At 37.3% G+C, this 20457-nt stretch overlaps 2 protein-coding genes across 3 annotated transcripts; one reads left to right on the forward strand and one right to left on the reverse strand.

The window, feature by feature from the left end:
• The first annotated feature begins 9459 nt into the window (after positions 1-9459).
• LOC137723073 (uncharacterized) lies at positions 9460-13872 on the forward strand. Its single transcript, XM_068462227.2, has 9 exons — positions 9460-9966; positions 10061-10153; positions 10400-10504; positions 11036-11188; positions 11592-11690; positions 11797-11925; positions 12405-12584; positions 13097-13213; positions 13444-13872. The coding sequence occupies exons 1-9, from the start codon at positions 9616-9618 to the stop codon at positions 13606-13608; spliced, it is 1392 nt and encodes a 463-aa protein (XP_068318328.1). The 5' UTR covers positions 9460-9615; the 3' UTR covers positions 13609-13872.
• A 1210-nt stretch (positions 13873-15082) lies between these two features.
• LOC137723074 (O-fucosyltransferase family protein) lies at positions 15083-20036 on the reverse strand. 2 transcript variants are annotated; one of them, XR_011066847.2, is made up of 10 exons: positions 19881-19995; positions 19612-19780; positions 18488-18566; positions 18336-18406; positions 18144-18232; positions 17533-17656; positions 17162-17445; positions 16311-16440; positions 15433-16115; positions 15083-15346 (listed from the first exon to the last, which is right to left on the reverse strand). XR_011066847.2 is itself a non-coding variant. In XM_068462228.2 (9 exons), the coding sequence occupies exons 1-9, from the start codon at positions 19886-19888 to the stop codon at positions 15510-15512; spliced, it is 1560 nt and encodes a 519-aa protein (XP_068318329.2). In that variant the 5' UTR covers positions 19889-20036; the 3' UTR covers positions 15083-15509. The 2 variants fall into 2 exon arrangements, 1 of the variants encoding a protein (XP_068318329.2); XM_068462228.2 differs by having other exon boundaries at positions 15083-16115; positions 19881-20036.
• Between the last annotated feature and the right edge of the window lie 421 nt (positions 20037-20457).

A 20457-nucleotide genomic window follows, 5' to 3' on the forward strand; every position in this document is an offset into this window, starting at 1 on the left:
ACTTGCAAAGTAATTTAAAGTAAAGATAGAAATTGAAACTATATAATTGAGCATCGAGCGGATCATGTGTATGTCCTAATTTTGGCTAAATCCAGTCCGCTCGTATACCATGTTACAATATACGTCCATCTCCAAATTGATTGTCAATGGATACAGAGTCCCAATGTCATGTAAACTCTCATGCAAAGATGTTTAGGGAGTGTACTCAAATTAAGATTTGGAAGGATTTTAAATGATTTTAGAATCAGGATGTAATCAATTAAAATTTTAAAAGACTTTGAAATCATATTGTAGTCAAAGTAGGATTTAATAGGATTTAAAGAATACATCCAAATCCAAATGTAGTAATTAAGATTTTAAAAGATTACATACAAATCTGTAGGTATTCAAAATGTTAAGATTTTGAAGAATTTCATTAAGTAAGAGATTTTGTAGGATTTGAAGTGAATTTTGTGCTTTATAAAGGCTAAAGAGAATCCCTTTCTCCACCCTAAGCTTTATTTACAAGCTTCTCTCTCAAGTTGACTTCCCTTTCACCGCCTTCAGTGGCATACGACCGATGGTAACGTCAAACTTCAGCTCCAACTTCAAGCCAACAAAGAAAAAGAAAAAGAAAAAACAAGGTCTTTTTTCCTTAAACCCTAATCCCTCCTTTTTTTCTCAATTTCCCTCCTTTTTCTTTCTGCTGCTTTTTTTTTTTCTCAATTTCCCTCCCTTTTCTTTCTGCTGCTCTAGGGGTTTCTGACCTCGTTGTTGATTGCAATTCGGCTGTGGCCGATGGCGTTAAATCCCAGTTCTTGTTTCTGAGTCACCGTTGATTGCAATTTGTTACGTAACTGGGATTTACATCCTCACTTTTGTGGCAGGAAGACCAGTGGGATCCGAATATTGATATCAAAGTACTCGTCCTCATCTGCAGTTTCCTTTATGCAATATGAAGACGTTGCTATGGTTTAATTAATCTTGCTGCAAACTGGAAATTGTTTTAAGTTTGAGTCACCAAATGGATTTTGAATTGACGATATGTAGAAAAATTTATATTTCTCTGCAGTTCTGAAATAGATTTTGAATTGACGATAGGTAGAAATATTTGAAGGTTTAGGGTCCATGACCTCAAGGAGGAACTCCCACATGACATTTGTACATGTAAGGACTGTAATATAGGTAAAATCCGAGCATAGAAAAAGGAATAAATTGTACATAGCTGTAACATATTTCAGTACTATCTCTTAACAACGTAGCATGATTTCTAGATGACAACAAACTTGAGAACACACAGCGATATAATAGAGAAATGACTCTTACAAATGCAACATCTATTAATTCTTTCCATAAACATATACCAAAACAAGATCTACATTGGTCTTTGGCGGCGTGGAAGTCCTCTTCAGCTTCCTCTTTCTCACTCACAAGAACGCACACCCACAGTCCTACTTAAAATTTCTAGGTTGTTTGATTAAGAACAAAGGGGCAATCCTGGGGTCCTTCCTATACTTGATGCACTAACTTCAACTGCCGTGCAATTTTCATATAAATATTTTGCTTGATGGTACTTGTTCATCAAGTAAAATATTGATCTATTAACGACCTGGGATTGAGGATCACCAACAAAGCTCTTGCAGCCACTGGCATGCTGGCGAGAAACCAATGACCTGGTATTCAGAAGCAGAAACCAAGGCAATCAGTCTGCCATTCACCTAGTTCATGGTCAGGAACGAAACATGTCAGTGATACTATCATTTTCATATATATATATATATATATATATATATATATATATATATATATATATATATATATCTATGTATCACTACAAATTGAAGAATGAGATTGTGAAATGCTTAAGGCCAGTTAAAGATAGATATACCTCTGGTAAATCAAAGATTCGATAGAAAACCATCCTGTTCTTCAACAACATCGTCTGCACCTTTATAATTAGTTTTCTGAAGCTACCCTGCACATCTCTGAAGATGTAGTTTTTGTTTGTGTACTTATCACCTCAGTTTTGGGTCTATTTATAAGACTGAATGTAGGGTTAGGTTTAGAGTTAGGTTTAGGTTTCTGGAAACCTCATCTAGTCCAGGTCATCGTCACTAGTGCGGCATATGTGTTTCTCTAGTTTCCTTTGTGAGTTAAGGGTAGGTTCATGGAATTTTTATCTAGTCCAGGTCATCCTCCTGTATCAGCTGGACAAGTACTTGCTTGTGTGTGTATTTCTTACCATTTTGGTTTATATTCTTTTCCATTTTTTCTTATAACTCTTTTGGCAAGTAATCTTGCTAGTTGATCTGACCAATTCGGGAAAAGTTCTTCTCTGTTCTGTTAACGTACATATTTCGTAGCAGATGGTGTTTTACGGTAGTGACTGAAAACAATAATGTCTTGTCTTATCTTCTGTCCCAAAAGAGCTAAAATGGGCAAAGGATTGGTAGGATTTTGTTTTGCGGTTTGAATTGTTACAGTGCGGTTTTTGTAAGTGTAATATGGAAATTTTTCTTCATGTGTTTTCGTATTACGATTTTACTAAAAGGGTAATGGATTTGACCTTCAGTTTCCTGGCAGACGATTACTCAAGAGCTGACAATAAGTGAGCTAAGAGATCGACAAAGTTTACTATTTGTTTGGGTCAGTATGATGCCGACTGCCACGATAAAATGTTAAAGGATCAGTTAAGTGGAATTGGTTGTTGAATCTATGAAGATGGTTTCCTCACTTTACTCGAGTATAACCAAGTTAGTATATTTATAATGACTACAAAATAATTAAACTTGGGTATTACATTAACGTTATTCATTTTCGACTGACCCAGTCTTTCGTCATCCTGCTTGTACTTGTCTTCCTTTTACTTACCAGTGCCTTTCTCTAGTTATCTTTACAGTACAGTGGCAACTCCCCTTCCATTTCGGGTTCATTAGTTTGTTTCCCCACCCATGCCTTTGCCCTACTTATGAGAAATTTTTTGGATGCTTTTACCTTTTTTCATTTGGTTCTGTAGATATTGATAAATTGACATATTAACTTAAAGATGTATTTTGGCATGTCATTGCTTGTGTAGATGGAAAATATCAATAAAAAAGGGAGGACCTAATCGTGGACTTGCTGCTGAATGTTATTGCGATCAGCACTCAGTGCAAGAATCTTGTTTGCTTAGAAGTTTCTTATGCTGATATGGATACAGCGACGGCAATGGTGATTGTGAACATTCTGCCTAATATTTAGTACTTAATCTTCAAGTCACCTATTGACCTGAAAGATCTTGTCTTGTTGATTGCGGGCTTCAAAATTCACGCTTCGAACAATTGTGATGTGGGTAATGATTTGAATAATAAGTACTGGTTAGATACTGAGACGAAGTGAACGCACAATTATGTATCCAGATCGAGTTTGCTGTGAAATTATTACTAATTTGTCAGCTCCAGAACAAGAATTCAGCCCTATGCATTGATCCAGTATCCAGACTTTGAATTCATGCATGTCCTTTCAATATGTCCTCCTAAACTGCATTGATTATTTCAATTGACTATATCATTGCACTGCTAAAATTTGGCTCAACAGAGACTGATTTCTTTGGGGACGGGTCCTCGGAGGATCACGTCCGATAAGTAGCTAACTACTGATGATTTTTACTTATTAAGTTATGCACAACTAATGTCGATGGCTATTGCCAAACATTCTTAGATTGACACCATACATTATAAGTTGGTCCCCTTCTGTTCTGGAAAAGACTCCTTGAGTGACACCATACATATCCATATATAAGTTGGCCCCCTTCTGTTCTGGAAAGTGCAACGATAAATGAACACACGGACCTCAAAAAGTTTGAACAAATACTACAACCCGTACCTTGTAACCCACGATCAATATAATACTGTAATATTGCCCCACAAATAACAAGTTGTTGGAGTTTTTGGGATCGATAAACCCGACTGATTTTGTAACAGTACGGAAATTGGGACAATATATTTTCCTATTAATATGTAGACGGTACAAAAAGCTTTTGGAAAATGAATAGAGGAAATGAAAATAAAGAACCAAAATGAATAATATTGCCAACGGTTGTGCTATCTACACACATTTCTTTACCTTTCAAAAACTGTTAATTTCTGTCATTTTTCATAAGAGTATTTTCAATTGAGAGATAGAAATTTGAGATGGAAAAAAAAAACTACATTCATGTATCATCAGAAGATGTAAATATAAGTTCTACACTAATAGGCAATATGTAAATTTGAGATCTTATTTATTTTCTCTTTGGCTCGCACAACTCACCTTCTAAAGTTATAAAAAAAGAAAAAAATGCAAACACATATTTTTCTTTTCATCTTCTGTGAAGATATATAATTTACATTCGACCATCCGAAAGTTGTTCAACCAAGAAAAAAAATATAAAATGCCTATTTTAAGACATTCTACATCTCCCATTAAAGATATCTGTGATTATCTTTTATTCAACAACCCTCATGAGATTGGAATTCAAGACACAAACAACAAAGTATGTAAGGGTTGGTCATCGGCTGAGATAAATGCAGTCAGTTGCATTGATAATCACACCAGTTATATAGAAGATTTGAACTGAATACCAACCTGTTTCATGCAAGTACAAGGTTATACCAAGCTTGTATAACTAGTGTTTACAAGCTCCTCCTAGGCCCGAAAAGAGAATAGGCACAACCGCTCAATATTTTCATAGACATCTACAAGAGAAGGAGAACTTGTTTGATAAGGTACAACGTCACAGTGGCGTTATATGTTAATAATACAATGACATATAAAAAAAAACTAGACATATAAAAAAAAAACTAATACATATATTGTATTATGACATAGAATCCTATTATTTTTAAGATATCCGTACAATAGAAGTCCATAGCCTAAAAAATGTCTGAAACTCTTTCTAGCCACAATTAAGTAGACCTCAAAGCTTTCTAGCCACAATTAAGTAGACCTCAAAGCACCAAGAAATCACAGATTTACAAGATATAGATATAGTTGCCTTCTTCTCCTTGGCATCCAAACCTGATCAAATTACACCTCATACACCTTATATTTTAGCTCATTTTGTTTTTTGGGTACACAAGCTTCACAAAAAAGAAGTGGACAGAAATGCCCCCCAAACAAAAAAGTTCAAAACAATCCAAAATAATGCAGGGGTATTTTCGTCATATAAACAGTGTTTTTTTTAAATAATTAATTATTTTTGTACAGCTTTTTTTTTTTTAATTTACAATTAGTACCTCACAATAGGCTAGCAATACTGTGATTATGTTTATTAAATATTATTTTCTCTATTCTTAAACATGTTCAAAACATCTTAAGAGGCGCGTAGTGCTGGTTATAAAAAAGGTCTTTCACATGTGCAAAATAATGTGATTCAATTAGTTGTCAAAGAATTGTTGTTTTTCTTTTTTCAAACAAATGATATTATCTGCACTAAGGGGGAGGGGGTGGGCTGAGCCTCACAATGGGATAACAATATTGTGATTCAATCAGTTGTTTATTAAATATTATTTTCTCTATTTTTAAACACGTTCAAAACATCTTAAGAGGCGCGTAGTGCTGGTTATAAAAAAAGTCCTTCACACACGCATAATAATGTGATTCAATTAGTTGTCAAATGATTTTTTTTCTTTTCTAACAAACTATATTATCTACATTAAAGGGGAGGGGGGCTTAGCCTCACAATTGGCTAGTAATAATATGATTCAAGCAGTTGTTTATTAACTATTATTTTTTCTATTTTTAAACACATTCACAACATCTTAAGAGGCGCGTAATGCTGTTTATAAAAAAAGTCTTTTGCACGCGCATAATAATGTGATTCGATTAATTGTCAAATTATTATTTTTTTCTTTTCAAACGAACGATATTATCTATACTAAGGAGGAGAATGTGGGTTTATGTGATATCCCGTCCCGAGATTATTAAAACGTACACGTGAAATGACACTTTTACCCCTAGCCCGTCTCTTTTACGTTTAATCGTTATTTTGAGCCTTATTGGCATGTTTGGAACCATACACACACTCCCACACACTCCCTTTCTCTCTGTCTCTTTTTCCCTGTTTCTCTCTCTCTCCCCCGAGCTCCCTTCTTTCTTCTGCTTGCCGTCATTTTCTTCTTCATCATTGTCACTAGACATGTTCTCAGAGTCCTCAATCCTCAACAATATCTTGTAGAAATCCTGGTAGGTCTCACAGTGCGTAGTAGTTGCCATCGAACGCCACCTCTTCCTGGTGCCCAAACGGAAAAGACGAAGCATCTCTGCTGGATTACCAGTAACATCAGGATGGTAGCGGGACAGATCAGTGAACAACTGACACACCCCGACCGAGATCAGGGCGTGCTGGCCGTCACACAAAGGTGACGTAACCATGTGCACGTGCGGAAGCTAATAAAAGTAATGCAAAAGTACGAAATAATTTAAAACTAGCATACATAATGTGATAAGATAAGTGCTAGCGTAAGTGAGACGCTGAATTCAGAGCATAAAGTCTACAGCAGTCCAAAGAAAATGATTCGACAATAGTACACCCGAAGGTGACCCTACAATGGTGAGTATCTGTCAGAAATGCCGGGACGCCCTCTGGGAAAACCACCGAAACTGCTAAGCAACTAGAACCTGGAGGGGCGCAAAACAAAAGCGTGAGTGGGCAAAAACAAAGCTCTTTGAAAACCATTTAGTAAAATACATTCTAACCCCTCGCCGTAAAACCTGTATACTTCCCAGTAAACATATATACGTATGTATAGATATGCCAATCATGCTCAAGGGTATGCCAATCATGCTCAAGGGTATGCGCCATGTCAAAGCTTCATAATGATATGCAAGTGCTCAGGTATAAATCATAACAAAATCATGTAATCTGGCAGCCGGAGTCACCTAACGTGACATGTACGGCTGCATATAGAGCTTAAATATCAAACTAAATCACTGAACCTGCCCACGAGTCGGAACCACCTAAAGTGGTCTGTACGACAGGCCTGGGTGTAACATATATACGCTCTAGTGCTACGATCACATGAAGGCTGTGCGAATAATCGCGGGTCACCTACGAGTCGGAACCACCTAATGTGGTCTGTACAACAAGACTGTGCACCTAACTTGGATCCAAGCTGAGCGTGTGGTGCGGGAGGTGAACAACACGTGAAGGACTGTGCCCTACTCTGGGCGGGAGCACTAACACCGGGGATGCAGGTTATGAGCTCTCTAAGCATCTCTAACCACTACTGAAATATAAACGTGAATAACACTTACCTGGCACTTACCTGTGCGTCCACAGCACCAATTATGCATATGTATATGTATGCCACTACTAATGCATGAGATTATGCATAAACGAAGATAAATGGTGCATGGCATAACATAAATAACCCTTTTTAAATCAATTTCTGGGAATATAAATGTATATAGGTATATACGGAAAACCAAAAGCCCACTCACTGGTAAGTGGAAGGGTCGTAGCTCCCCTGTCTCGAGTGCGCACGCTCGTCCTCGAGATACGTGTCACCTATATGCGAAAAAACTACAAAAACGTTAACTTTAAAGCACATAACCTAACTTCTCGTAATAACTTCTCATACATTGCTCAAAATGGACAATTGAATATACCAACGTGCTCTACACAACCTCAGGATCACAACCATATTTTTAGAAAAAATTTCCTCCGCCGCACGCGCCACCACGCGCCGGCCACGCGCAAGCACGTGCGGTGCACACGGACGGCGTCAACTAACGCCGTGAGGAATATTCCGTTATTTCTAACGGATTCCGTCAATGGCGTCAGGAATATTCCGTCACCTTCCCCGATCAGTCTCCGGTGCCGTCGCCGGCGCCGGAAAACTGGAAAACCTGCAACTCGTGTTTTCTCACTCGATTCTCAACCATTTTTCACGATTCAAACACCAAAATGAAGCCCTAGACTAGTAGAACACGTCCATACAAGTTTTAAGGGCTAAAACCTACGAAAACTCACCTGTCACCAACCTCCAAAACTGGTCAAGCTCGAACAGGGTGATCCCGACGTCCAAACACTTCCAACGAAGCACTCCGAGGCTCCTTGGGACCTCACCAAGACACCTATGAGCTTCAAAAGTCCAAAAACATGCTAGGATAAGTTTGCATGAATAGTACTCAAATCGGATCTTGTGAAATCGACGTGAAAACGTCGAAGTTCCTACCTGAAAATGGTATAATCGTGCTCCCCTCGACCTCATGATCACGACTGCACCCTTGGTGTGTGTCCGTACGTTTGAAAGTAGAAGAAGAAAGAAGGGAGCTCGGGGGAGAGAGAGAAACAGGGAAAAAGAGACAGAGAGAAATGGAGTGTGTGTATGGTTCCAAACATGCCAACAAGGCTCAAAATAACGATTAAACGTAAAAGAGACGGGCTAGGGGTAAAAGTTTCATTTCACGTGTACGTTTTAATAATCTCGGGACGGGATGTCACAGTTTAGCCTCACATTGAGTTAGCAATAATATGATTTAATTAGTTGTTTATTAAATATTATTTTCTCTATTTTTAAACACGTTCAAAACATCTTAAGCGTACTGTTGGTGATAAAAAAAATGTCTTTCACACACGCACAATAGTGTGATTCAATCAGTTGTATTATTTTCTCTATTTTTAAACACTTAAGAGGCACGTAGTGCCAATTATAAAAAAGACATTTCGCATGCGCATAATAATGTGATTCAATTAGTTGTCAAATGATCGTTTTAGTTTTGTTTGAACAAACGATGTTTACTACACTAAGGGAGAGGGGGTGGACTTAGCCTCACAATAGGTTAGCAATAATGTAATTCAATTAGTTGTTTATTAAATATTATTTTCTCTATTCTTAATGTAAATTCAATAGAATGTAGATGAAATTTGAAAGACCGATTTTAATATGTGGATTCAGCTACTTTGATTGGTTTATGATGAGTTTTTTCTAGTATGTTCGAATATTATTCATTCACTTCAAATATTTAACTTTTTTTTTTGTCATAAAAAAGTTATTGAAGCAATTAACGTATATAAATACATTTAAAATGTGTAAGTCGAGCGTAGCACACCTTGGTACAAAAATTAAGAAATATGTTGCACTCATCCTATACATGCAGTTAAACAAAGTTTGTCACATGCTTCTATTATTTGATATAGTTTGCGATTAAGGGTAATTCTCAACTCTGATACTCTTGTGTTAGATATGATATTAATCAAGTTGAGTAGAGTAATCTGTTTCACTCATTTAAGTTCGAATTTTACTCTTTATAATTTAAATAAATGAATTTAATGTGTTAGAAACATAGTCTAATCCAATATGTATCATAATACACTTGGTTAAACATTTTTTCTTAATTATATGACTATTTGTATTATTATATCGAACCGTGTTACTGGAAAAAAAAAATCTCTCGGTGGCGTGTTTTGATTCGTCTGTCAAGAAGGTTATATAACCCAACTCTCCTCAATCACTCACTCTCTGTTATCTGTCAGCCTTGTCTTCCTTCTTCGGAGAAGAGACTCGTGGCGACAAAACAAGCAGAAGAAAGAAGCTCCGTCGTCAGCTCACAGAACACACAAGAAAGAAACCCTAGATATTCAATCCAATCGATCCAATTCCCCCAAATTGCATGTTTCACTCACCTCAAATGGTGAAGAAGCGAGTCCCCGAATGGCTCAACAGCTCGCTCTGGTCCTCCTCGCCCTCCCCTTCCATCGACGACGATCGCGTCCAGCGCTACACCTCCAATCCCACCGCCGCCGGCCTGACCACCGAAATTTCAAGTTCTTCTGCCTCAGACTCTGAGCCGGCTTCCACGGTTCACCCGCCAATCCCTGTTGCTCCTCCCAAATCCACCAGGGAAGACAAGCCTCCTCCCGAGCCCCAATCCACAGATTCATTTCCGGATCACGAAGACAAGAGCAATAACACCACTCCGTCCCCCGAAGATATCTCCAGACAGTCTCAGCTGTTGGCCGAGGTTAGCCTATCTCTCTCTCTCTCTCTCTCTCTCTCTCTCTCTCTGCATGTGTAGCTGATAAATGATTGGGTTTTTCTTAACTTTTTGTTTGCAGCTGTCGAGGAAGGTGATTAATTTGCGTGAATTGCGGAGAATTTCATCGCAGGGCATACCGGATGGTGCTGGGATACGGTCTACAGTCTGGAAGGTGATAATGATTCGGGTTTTTTGTTTGATTTCATTAGTGTTTAGGAGGTGTTTGTTTTTAGAGAAAATGTGGGCAATTTCTGGTGAAAATTTAGCTTTATTATGGATAGAATGATACTTGAGGACTTGAGACGTACCCGTCTAGCCGATGGAGCATGACATAATGAAACAAGTGTGCAATTCTGATTTCCCATGATGCAGCCAAGGAACTGGATTAGTTTTAATGGTTGATAATTGTTGCTTGCAGCTTTTACTCGGATATCTACCACCAGATCGGGGGCTTTGGTCGTCTGAGTTAGCTAAAAAGAGGTCACAGTACAAGCATTTTAAAGATGAGCTTTTGATGAATCCTGTAAGTCATGTTTATTGTTTTCACGCTACATTTTTATGTTCATGTTTGGGTTTTAAAGATCAAACCGAAAAACTAGATTAATGGCATAGGGTTAAGAAGAACAGAGTTTGCTTTAATTGGGAGCATGAGCTATTTAAATCCATTGAGATGCTGACGAATATTTAAAAAAAAAAAAATGATACTATTGAAGCATCAGCTGGTAATGCTAATAGTGCAAAGAGTTGTTACTGGACAATTTTGTCTAGAAAGCATATGTCATTAATTTATTTCTGAAATTGAGAGCAGGGGTAACCCACAGGTTTTACTGCAAACGTTCCAATTTGGCAATGCAGTTATCATTATTTATCCTTGTAGTGTTGTATATTACATGTTTCTTGGTTCATAGCGGCTTAGCCAGCTTTGTGGATTTTAATGATTAGTTATGATAAAACGAAAACTGAAAGGTCAAAATATGCTATGTGATTCATACATTTTTCGTTTTTCAAATTCTGTGAAAATCTGGCTTTCTGAATGTTTCCTTTGGCTAGTCAGTCAGAAATCACGAGGAAGATGGATAACGGCACTACTAGCGACCATGATGAATTAAAATGTCAAAGCAAGGGGTTGCTATCAAGATCTGAAATACCTCATGGGGAGCATCCATTGAGTCTTGGGAAGTCCAGCGTCTGGAATCAGTTCTTTCAGGTAAATAGCTAGTGAACTTACTTTCTCAATTGATTAATGAGCAAACTTTCTTCCATTCCATTATCTACACAATGGAAAGTAATTTTTTTATAAGCCAACTTTAAAATAGTTTCAGAAACCAACAAACGTGTTTCACAGACTTAGAAAGTCATGGTACAAACAAACCAAGATTATTTGGGGAGAACTGATGAAGAAACCCGATGTTTTCAAGTAAATTGTGATGTGATTCTGTTAAAAGTGAAGAATGTAACTTGTTCAGACCATATGTATGATGTAGTTAATAATTCAACCTTCTGTGTAAATCTTGGTTCATTGTCACGTTTTACCGTTATAGAATGGTGGTAACAGTTTCTGGTGCAAAACCTCCTTTTGAGATATGCAACTCCAATTTTGGATCATGTAGGACACAGAGATCATAGAACAAATTGACCGAGATGTAAAGCGCACTCATCCAGACATGCATTTTTTCTCAGGGGACTCTCAAGATGCTAAATCTAATCAGGTTTGTGCTTGATGTACGGTTCAGACTACAGTACGGACAGTTATAAGATTTGTCAAATGCAAGTTACAACCCATTTGGCTAACTTAGTTCTATATAACAATTTCAGGATGCTTTGAAGGACATCTTGGTTATATTTGCCAAGCTAAATCCGGGTATAAGATATGTTCAAGGGATGAACGAAATTTTGGCACCACTGTTCTATGTCTTAAAAAATGATCCCAATGAGGAAGATGCGGTAAGAGTGCCATATATTTTCTTCTATGTTAGTATCATATATGTTTTTCTATGTTAGTGCCATATATTTTTTTGGGAGCTGATGTTGAACTTCTGATTGTCCTTCATTTAATTTGAAATGCATGTTCTTCTGTTCAATATCTCTATATGGTTATACTTTTCCGGACTTGTAGGCTTAAGTATGACAAAAGAGGTTTTAATCATAACATGCACAAAGGGAGGGACAATTTAGAGTAATTTGTCATGAAACTATTCAGCATTGCCTATGATTTCTCTTTTAACAAAAGAAAATGATGAGTGACTGATTTGAGTGTTGGCTATGAACAATAAATTGTGCTAAGGCGTGGACAAGGGATGGATACAATGATGTACATCAGTGTATTGTCATTATGCTTTCGTGCAATAACACCTTTTCACTGTCATTCTATTTATCATTGTTGGTCACTTCTTCTCATTGTTTCCAAATGTCAAGTTTTGTAGGCCTTTGCTGAAGCAGACACCTTCTTTTGTTTTGTTGAATTATTGAGTGGCTTCCGCGACCATTTCTGTCAGCAACTCGATAATAGTGTTGTTGGAATTCGTTCCACAATAACAAGATTGTCACAGCTTTTAAAGGAACATGATGAAGAGCTATGGCGTCATCTCGAGATCACGACCAAAGTAAGATATTTTATGCATCTATCTTTTTTTATTTTCCAATCTGAGTTCTCTACCTTCTAGTTTACTGATTTTTGTGCATCAAACCTGCAAACAGATGGAACACAATTGAAAAGATGTCTGCATGCTATGATATTGGTTTACAATCTGTACTTTCACTAAAAATATTCGAGTTCTTCCTGTCTTTTGGACAACAATTTTTTACTCTTAGTTGTGTTCTTTTTTTTGGGGGGGCTCTCTGATGCCTCCAAATAAAAGTTACCTTGAAATTATATGTTACTAGATTCTTTCTAGTTCCTGGTTCAAGGTTATCCAGTGCCTGCCTTAGAGATGTGATCAAAATCAATGATTTTTCGTAGATGGCTGAGAGAATTATTATTTTGTCTCCTGTTGACAGCCTTATTAAATGCTTAAATATTCATCACGTCAAGGGCTTCATGGTTACTCAAGAATATTGTATGTAGTTCACTAAAATACTTGCTTAGTACTGACTGGGTTTTAATTTAAAATGACAGGTCAATCCCCAATTTTATGCATTTAGGTGGATCACCCTCCTCTTAACCCAGGAATTCAATTTCGCAGACAGCCTTCACATTTGGGATACACTTTTAAGTGACCCCGAAGGTCCTCAGGTAGTATTTTTATTACTTTCTCTTCCCTTTCTTCTTTTGTTGTCAGGGTGTTATTCACCACCCTTAGATGGTCAATAATATGCAAATCAGTTGAGCTATCAAACTTGACTAGGGTTGAGGTCCCAAGATGCAAACTAAGTGGTGCTCCACTCTTAGGAGTTTGCTTTTGGTTTTGTTTTTTTCTTTTGTTTGTTTGTATGCTAACAACGAAGCTAACTGACAAACTGTAGGAAACCCTTCTTCGAGTATGCTGTGCAATGTTGATTCTCATTCGGAGACGCTTACTAGCAGGTGATTTTACCTCAAATCTCAAACTACTGCAGAGCTATCCTCCGACAAACATCAGCCATCTGCTCTACGTTGCCAACAAGTTGCGGGTACAATCCTCAGGCTAATTTACCTTACATTCACTCCTTTTTCTTCTTATCTTCCATCATTTTGTGTTTCAAATGTCCATGTTTTGTAAATGACCGGATGTATATGCTCTTAGAAAATGGTTGCCTTCAATTAATTTGGTTGAATAGTCTGGATAGACTTGTTTCGTTTTTTCCACCAATTCTAGCAGGGTAAAATTGTCTACTGTGACACTAGTCATACGAGTTGATTTGGTGGATTGTCGAATGGTTTGCTGTTATTTTATCTGTTTGTTCTTGTATCAATATTTGGACAGAAAAAGCATGCTAACAATGATCAAGGGGTAAAAACACATAGGCCATGCGCCCCACAGGCTAGAGGGGCACAGGCTATAGGGGATCTTTTATGTATGAAGACTTGACTAACCTTATAATTTTAATTGCATTGAAACTGTGTCTAGTTCTCATTGCTCGAGACCCTTTCGAGAACAACTCGATCCCTCCTTGCGAACAATTGAAGCCTACTTTGACACCCCTCGAGTAATATAACAGCAAGTGAATATAACACTTACGATGAGATAGTTCGACAAGCACTCGAGATGGGGTCGAGCAGTTCTCGAGGGGTGCTCGAGTTGTTCTCAAATGGGGTCTTGAGCATGGAATTCAGGCTAAAGGTTTGAATGTAATTAAAACTGCAGGGTCAATTAAGTCATTTTCACACGTAAAGAGGGCAAAAATCTAAAGCATATTGAAAAGAGGGATAAAAGCCTTCTTGGGTTTGAAAAAAGGAATTTTAACGAAAAATTTTTGATACTGATCATTTTAACAAAAAATCACATTTTTACATTAAAAAATCAATCTTGGTATTATTTATTTTATTTTTTATTTTGTCTTTATCGTTAAAATTTAAAGTTTATAAACTTTTTTCATTGGTTTTTTTTTTTTTTTTTTTTTTTTTGAAAAATGAGTTTTTTTTCTTCTAAAATTCCAACCCCCCTCCCCCACAAAAAAAAAAAAAAAAAAAACCCACCATCTAAATTGACTCCAGACCAATCGAAAGTTCAGCCATCCAAGTCACTAAGAAATATTGAAAAACGACAGTAAGCAGCAACACGCTCGGAAGCGCCCCTTGCATCCAAACTGCTATCATCTACCCTACATGATTAACCCTAACACCGCAAACTTGTACACTGAAGTTGCAAATTACAGTTTGACATGCGTATAATAAAAAATACGTACGCACAAATATTTGACATGTAAAGGTGTATCGACTCTGTACATGGATATAGCCTAGCAAAGGTGAATCAACCCTTCAAGAGCGCCCATAAAACACCGAAACCCAGAAGGATGGCAGGGCGAGGCTCTCAATAACAACTAAGGTTCTAGAGATGCCTCCACGTGAAGCCTTTGTTCCGTCCAGGCATTCGCTGATGCTCACGACTCCTCCCACCGTGGGAGCGATCTATCGAAAAGCGAAAAGCGAAAACCAGAATGAGCAAGGAGCATACCAAGTAAGTTTATGGTAATCGTTTATTTTGTTAAGGTAAGACTTGAAAAATCGTTAGACTATGTCACTACGGCCATACATGGCAGAATCATACAAGGAAGTCGATTCAATATCATACAGTAGCTCACAGAGTATATGTTTAGATCACAGCATAACAAATTTGTAACTATCAACGTGTCTCGTGTGTCATCCAGCCACAGTATCAGTGCCAACTTGCTGTCTTCTTTGTCGAAATACTAAATCACAATGGTCGGAGATTCATAGAACATGAACCTGCCACCAATCACCAACATGGAACCGGTCTCAAATCAGACTGCCGAAAAACCATCAACTTATATGATTAGAGAAACCCCATATACCTTGTCAATTAGGCAGACAGGGATTCAACAATATGGCGGCGGCACAAGTATCCGCTAAAAGTCCTGCAACTACTTTCTCATCTTTCGGCTACAGATATTGTTGAATTTGATTCCCGGCCATCCGTTGCTTCACTCAACTGGCCCTCCAGAATTTCCAAAACATTGTCAGGTGGACATTTATCTTCTGGATTCTTTGGAGATGTTTGGCAGAAACATTCCGGCCAAGAATTTGTATAGAAAGACTCAGGTGGGATCCTCTTGTGAGGCCCGCCAAGGTTAGTCTTGAGCATGGCTTTCCTTACGGCTTCTTCAAAACCAACTGTCCGTCCCTTCTCTCGATCAATGAAGATTGGAGCAAGAGCTTTCCTGTCGGGTCTAAGTGTGGTCCGGAAGCCATAATAGAGGCGGTGTCCAAGGAGATTGTTGGCAAAGTTGCTAGGGCCATCATATGTAGGCATAAAAATATCAGAGAGGAGACAAACCATGTAGTCCACTGCAGACCCTAACAATCCCTGGGTGTTTTCTGATAGCTCGTCTGTGGGATCCACAGAACTGTGGGTCTCAAGGTGAGGGAACAAAACCCGAAACGGTTTCATGAATCTCTCCCCGCCAAATAGTTCACCGGCAGCTAGGTATATCCTGGTAGAATTGTTAAACCTCATTGCACGTAAAATAAGGCCAACCTGCATACAAATGGGGTGACAATTTTGTTAGTATTTTAATATAGAAAATGTCTGTATCCTGTTATCTCAAAATGATAAGAAAAACATAAGATACCGATGCAAGGTAACAGCCATCCAGGTTAATGTTATAATCTTAATATTGATGGGCTCCATATACTGCAGAATGTAAAGCATTAACAAGAAAGATAATATTACCTCTTCAGGAGTTAATGGGCACTTTCCAATGGCTCTTCTTTCCTCATAGACGAGCTTCTTTGGTGCGAAATTTTCTTTTCGATACTTCTTCAATATCTCTTGCTCTTTGGGGTTGAAAATATCAAAGCAGCTGGAGAATAATCATACAAGATGTTAAGGCCTCAGATAACATTCTTTTTCAAAATCTAAACTCATGAACTATTTCGGTCTTCGCCCAAAACAAACAAAAAAAAATTACCCCTTGCCTAGCTAGTCTAGCGGCTATGAAATATGAAATTTCAATACAAGATATAGAGGCCAACAGTCTAGTCATTCCTCATTTTATGTAAGGATTAAGTTAGTAACTTACCTCATTTTAGTGAGACTATATAGAATGCACTGTTGTGCCGGAATCTTAGTTTTGCCCAATTGACACTAAAATAAAAGGTTAAAGTTCAGTTAAAGTAGTCGTGTTAAATTATTTTTCAACCTTTCTTTTACCTCATTCTTCTCCTTGTTCTGAATCAACGAGTATCAAACCAATCTGTATCCTATGTCCCTTGAAGCATAAGTCATGCTGGGAAGCGGAAACTATGACAGGGGTGGTTAAAGGGAACCCCCACTCCCACTTACCCTAAATATTTTACAAAAGTACCATCAAATCTTTGAAAAGTTTAACTCAATGTGTGCGTACACAAACATATTTCTACATGTAATTTTGTGTGTGATTTGCTTTGGGTTTTTTTTCTGCTCCTATTACATTCTTGTCTTATACCATATGCAACAAAGTCAACAATTTATGTGAGATCCGACCCTCCACCCCCATGTAGATGCAAACTTGAGCATAACAAGATAATCAGATAAGAATGTACCCAGCAAATGCCAGCATATCCATCTCAAATCGAAGATGTATGGACATGAAGTGACCTCGTGAGCGAAGCTTATCTACTATGGATTGACTTATCTTCATTATATTTGTCTTGAACCTCAGAGCATGATAGTTAACTCTGCACCTCAACCGCTGATACTCAGGGTTGTCAATTTCTTCTGCCAAGCGATGTGAAAAGGGAGTAAGATAAATAGCACCATGCTCCTTCATTTTCGCAAGTGCCTCTGTAGTATACCAACTGATAGGAGCATCTCGAGGGGGACGAAGCTGAGACAAGGTTTAGAGGAAGAGGGAGTTAACATTTCAAACTAATTGAAGAACTCAAGTTGATGATAAAAAATACAGATGATTTACCTGTACAGCTTTTATCTTCTTGGTTTTCCCATTTTTGCGAATTTCTGGTATTTTTTGTACGATTTTTACATCATACCTCAATGACTGGATAAAATGCTCAACATCATAGATACCGCCAAAACCACTGCACATGTTACATAACAATTTATAGACTTAACAGAAACCAGCATACAATTGACAAGGCAAGTGCATAAAGACACATTACTCACAGTTCCTCAGAACAAATTCCCATGCTTTTCCAAGAAAATATAATATTTATGTCGTTATCATAAAGTAGGAAGGGAGATATTCATATGAAACTATGCAAAAAGATGCTAATGGTTTTGCAAGAAAATCCATTCATGAAGATATCTTGAAGCTTTCTCTTTCCATACAACAAAGCAATATACCAGTCATTGAAATGTCTTTTTATTCACAGAAAATATGCAACACGTCTCCTATGTATCTGTGTTTTTGTCACAATTTTATCTACCTCATCTCTCTTGGTTAATACTTAATAGCCTCAGTCAGAAAATAAAGTTTATAAGTCTATAAAATGTGAATTTTGAATACACCAAGAAGTCAAATCTGCCTATGTGAATTAAGGATCAAAGAACCATTGAAATAGATACCTGTCATCATGCCAAAAAGAGTTTGCATCCAGTTCTGGCAGCACAAGTGTAGCATTCATGATTCTTGCTGCAAGAACTGCATTGCATATCTAAAACGTCCAAGGGAGTAATAGAAGGCAAATATTTCCCTCGTCAGATACATGAGTGAAAAAATGTAATTACAGACCATAGAAAACAGAAAAAGATACGAACCGCTGTACGTTGTTGATTGAGACCGCCATTACAGCGCACACGTAGGTAGCCATTAGTCTCACTTGGTGGAGCTGCCACAGTAGAAGCATCAGAACAATTTTAAAACAAACTTATTGAAACCATTCATTGGGGAAAAAAAAGGAAAGACATACGGGGCCAATCAGATCGTGGAGCTGATGATGGTCTCCAACCACCAGAATCAGCACTTCTCCAAAGTTTATCCAAGTTAACCTGCGCAAACATGGCAAGATAACTATGAGTCAAACTTTCAGCATATAATAACAATCAGTTCCAAAAGTCACAGTAATTCTTATCTTCCTTGAACGAACAGAACCTCTTAACTTCTTAAGAGTGTTTTGAAGACGAAGGGAGACGTGTGATTTAAGGTGACAAACTAAAAATGATATCCCACCCTTGTTATCCCTATCGCACACATACATGAACAATGTATAAGCTTGCAAACATTAAAACTTCAACTTAGGAGCCACCACAAAATACGCAATAAAAACTCCTAGTAACATTGAGATGTCGAATTAATATAATCAAAAGCATCTCAGAAGGGTACTTTGTAAGGCCTAATTTTTTCATATTTTTAGATAACGTAAAATTGGATATGACCTGAGTACTTTACGCTTGATTGCTTCATTTTTTACATAATTTCTTTACATAAACCAATCATGTTGATCAACAAGTTAGAAGATACTGGATCATCATCCTAATTATCTTTGTCATTGATTAGAAAGAACGGAAAAAATGTTATAGATCATTAATTTCCAACAATCTCATCCATAACAAAGATAATGCTTGGCACATAGGTGGCAAAACAAAGCGGCAGAATTTAGCTTCTGGCGGTCATTTGAATGCACCTAAACATCTAAATTAACAATCAAATCACTGCCTCAACATGATAACATACCTAGAAACCACTCCCAAATACACTGATTTACTCACATAGAGCTCGTAATTTGCATAATTTCCAAGCATCAGTGACATTTGCATACAAATTATCATAATCTAAGTAAACCATAGTCCTTTTCAAGTTAAAGCTCGAGCCGTCATTCGAAAAAAGCACTTCTTCATCGTTATTACTAACTCCGGAAATCAAACCGAAAGCGAAATGCCTAAACCAGCATACCAAACTCTACTCACAGTAATATAATAAAACCATCGAATTCGGAAAAACAACTAAAAAAATTTCTTATCAACCAAACAGACTAGACTTCCTCCAAAGCTAAAACTGAACGGAGTAAATCCGAAAGCTCAGCTTCCAACTAACCTCGGAGCCAAATCCAGATCCACCACCACCGCCACTGGTCGTGGTCATAACCAGAAACGAAACGGTGCAGATCAGGAGAACTACGACGCCGATCAATAGCCTCCCAAGCGTGCCCTTCATCACCCCTCCTCCTCCTCCGGCAGCTTGCTTCGCGTGCTGCCTCCCCGGTCTGCATCAAATCAACGGAAAAAATGGGATTACTTTGTGTCTGGTTAGCGGGAAAGTAGAGAATCGGAGTGAGGGAATGGAAGGAATTAGTTGGGATTTACCTTCGCATTGTAATTTGAGATGAGAAAATTCAGCTTCTTTCTTCCTTTGTTTACACTTCAACTGTTGCCACTTTGTGATCTCAAGTCGCAAGGAAAATATATTCAGTGTTGAAATTATATTAAATAAAATAAATAAAAATGAAATAAATTGTTCTTAAAAAAAAAAAAAAAAAAACTACTTTCGAGTGATGCTAGAATAAATAGTTATAAAATAAAGTTATTGAGTATTTGATAAACTTTTTAATCTAAAAGTTCATTTAACAGAAAAAATAATGTATGAGCGTTAGATAAACTTTTATATAAATTGTTGTGAATATGTTCAATAACTAAAAAAAAATATATGTTATTCCATGTGATATAATAATTTCAAAGAAAATAATATAGGCGCAATAATTACAATTTGTTAAATATGTGAGATATATTTGTTATTTGAAAATTTCATTAAAAATGCACTGATATGTTAAAAAAAATAAAATCACTTCTTTTAGAAGTATGCTATACACATGTTTTTATTTTTTTTATTTTACGTTTTCCTACTATTATTGACAACAGTTTTAAAAAAATACCTATTTGTTGA

This window comes from Pyrus communis, chromosome 4 (genome assembly GCF_041283825.1).
Source record: "Pyrus communis isolate YQ-2024b chromosome 4, ASM4128382v1, whole genome shotgun sequence".
Taxonomy (NCBI): domain Eukaryota; kingdom Viridiplantae; phylum Streptophyta; class Magnoliopsida; order Rosales; family Rosaceae; genus Pyrus; species Pyrus communis.